The sequence below is a fragment of the Penaeus monodon genome, chromosome 34 (genome assembly GCF_015228065.2).
Source record: "Penaeus monodon isolate SGIC_2016 chromosome 34, NSTDA_Pmon_1, whole genome shotgun sequence".
Taxonomy (NCBI): domain Eukaryota; kingdom Metazoa; phylum Arthropoda; class Malacostraca; order Decapoda; family Penaeidae; genus Penaeus; species Penaeus monodon.
This window is the reverse complement of record NC_051419.1, coordinates 6289597-6291072: the sequence shown is the minus strand read 5'-3', so window position 1 is coordinate 6291072 and position 1476 is coordinate 6289597. Positions and strand designations below refer to the sequence as shown.

Here is a 1476-nt window from a genome sequence, read left to right as displayed (position 1 = left end):
CTTGTGATCGCGAGTGTACATATCAGCTTTCCTAATTGTCTTTATTATCTTTAGGCTTCCTATACTCGTTACCAAAATCATTTATTTTATAAATCCTTACTCTCATATGGATATCCTAATTCAACCTTTATTCTTTCAGAACGGGGTCCTCTCTGCCTTCCCTTATATGGTACTATGGGTATTTAGCCTGACGTATGTGGCCATTATAGAGCTCATCCTTACTCGCGTCCGTGTGCCTGTCCTAGTCATTCGAAGGATATCCATGGCCATAGGTTGGTAATCCTGATACTTACCGATTGTTATGCTCATTCAGAGGTTGTCTGAAGGTTGGTAAGACTGATCCACGCCGTCGGGAGTGGTTTGTGATAATTTTGTTTCGTGTGGAGTGTAGTTTTCACAACAAATTCAAAACGTCATTGTAGCCATTTTGAGAGCTGTTGAAACAAACATTTTATTACTATTTTGAAGAGAATTTGATGGGAAATTTATCATGAAATATAACGTTTACGCTTCCTACGGCGGATGCTAGGCCCATTGGCCTGTGTTTTGGGATGCGATAGCACGCTGGCACTGGTGGCACTCTGCCTCTCCGTTGGCTTCGGAGGGAGCATCTACTATGGCTACATGTGCTCGCACCAAGACCTGGCACCCAACTTTGCCGGTTTCCTCATGGGTATGTCCACCACCATGGGCAACATACCCGGTCTCGTGGCGCCCCAACTCTCGGGTCTCATCATCAGCGGAACGTAAGCGATTCCGATGGCTCAAGGTAGTTTTGGGGGTTTTGACAGTTATTTTATTCATATTATTTGCGGAATGTGCCGTAATTTTCTAAGCTATTAAGTGCTCTAAAGCTGTTTGAGTATGGGAGTCAAATGATCTCAAAGAGGGGAAACAAGTGTATCAATCGTTTCCTGTGATGTGATGTTGCTTCTTATGCAGCAGAAATACATGCAATAAAATAGCTGTTTTAATTCAATTCTAATCTTTTAACCAGAGACTTGAGGGGAGAGCTTGGAACCAATTTCGCGAGGGGGCGTGGCGATAAAAACTATTTATATAAACTAAGACCAAACATTAGATATGACAAAGATTCTGGTTCATATATATATATTTTGATAAACCCATCCCAACAAACCATTATAACACTCATACCTATCAACTCATAACACCAACAAAACACATAAACTCATTTTAATGTATAAATTTATCTCCTATTTTGCATCTAAACCGATTTTCCCTTCCCCTTGCCCACCCGACGACCCCGCAATAGCAAACTCTAGCGGCCTGGAGAGTCGTCTTCATCATTTCCTCCGCCATGTTCCTGGTCAGCGGCACCTTCTTCCTCGTCTTCATTACCGCCGAGAAGCAGCCGTGGAATGACGTCACGGAAGCAGAGGGTGGGTGGGGGGGGGAGTGATTACGTCATAGTTTGATGGGTGTCTATTATCGTGTGTGTGTGTGGGGGGGGGGTGA

The 1476-nt window shown here is 43.6% G+C and overlaps 2 protein-coding genes across 4 annotated transcripts in view; both read left to right on the top strand.

Moving 5' to 3' along the window:
* Window positions 1–295, top strand: part of LOC119594907 (putative inorganic phosphate cotransporter) — a 2618-nt gene extending 2323 nt beyond the window's left edge. The window contains exon 4 of one of the 3 annotated variants that reach the window (XM_037943978.1): window positions 140–295. In XM_037943978.1, the coding sequence (XP_037799906.1) occupies window positions 140–280 (141 nt within the window). In that variant the 3' untranslated portion in view covers window positions 281–295. The remainder of the gene's footprint in view (window positions 1–139) is intronic. The other 2 variants (XM_037943979.1, XM_037943980.1) reach the window with 2 other exon arrangements.
* A 196-nt stretch (window positions 296–491) lies between these two features.
* Window positions 492–1476, top strand: part of LOC119594908 — a 1291-nt gene continuing 306 nt past the window's right edge. Inside the window, exons 1-2 of the mRNA XM_037943981.1 lie at window positions 492–746; window positions 1284–1400. Coding sequence (XP_037799909.1) covers window positions 617–746; window positions 1284–1400 — 247 coding nt within the window. The 5' untranslated portion in view covers window positions 492–616. The remainder of the gene's footprint in view (window positions 747–1283; window positions 1401–1476) is intronic.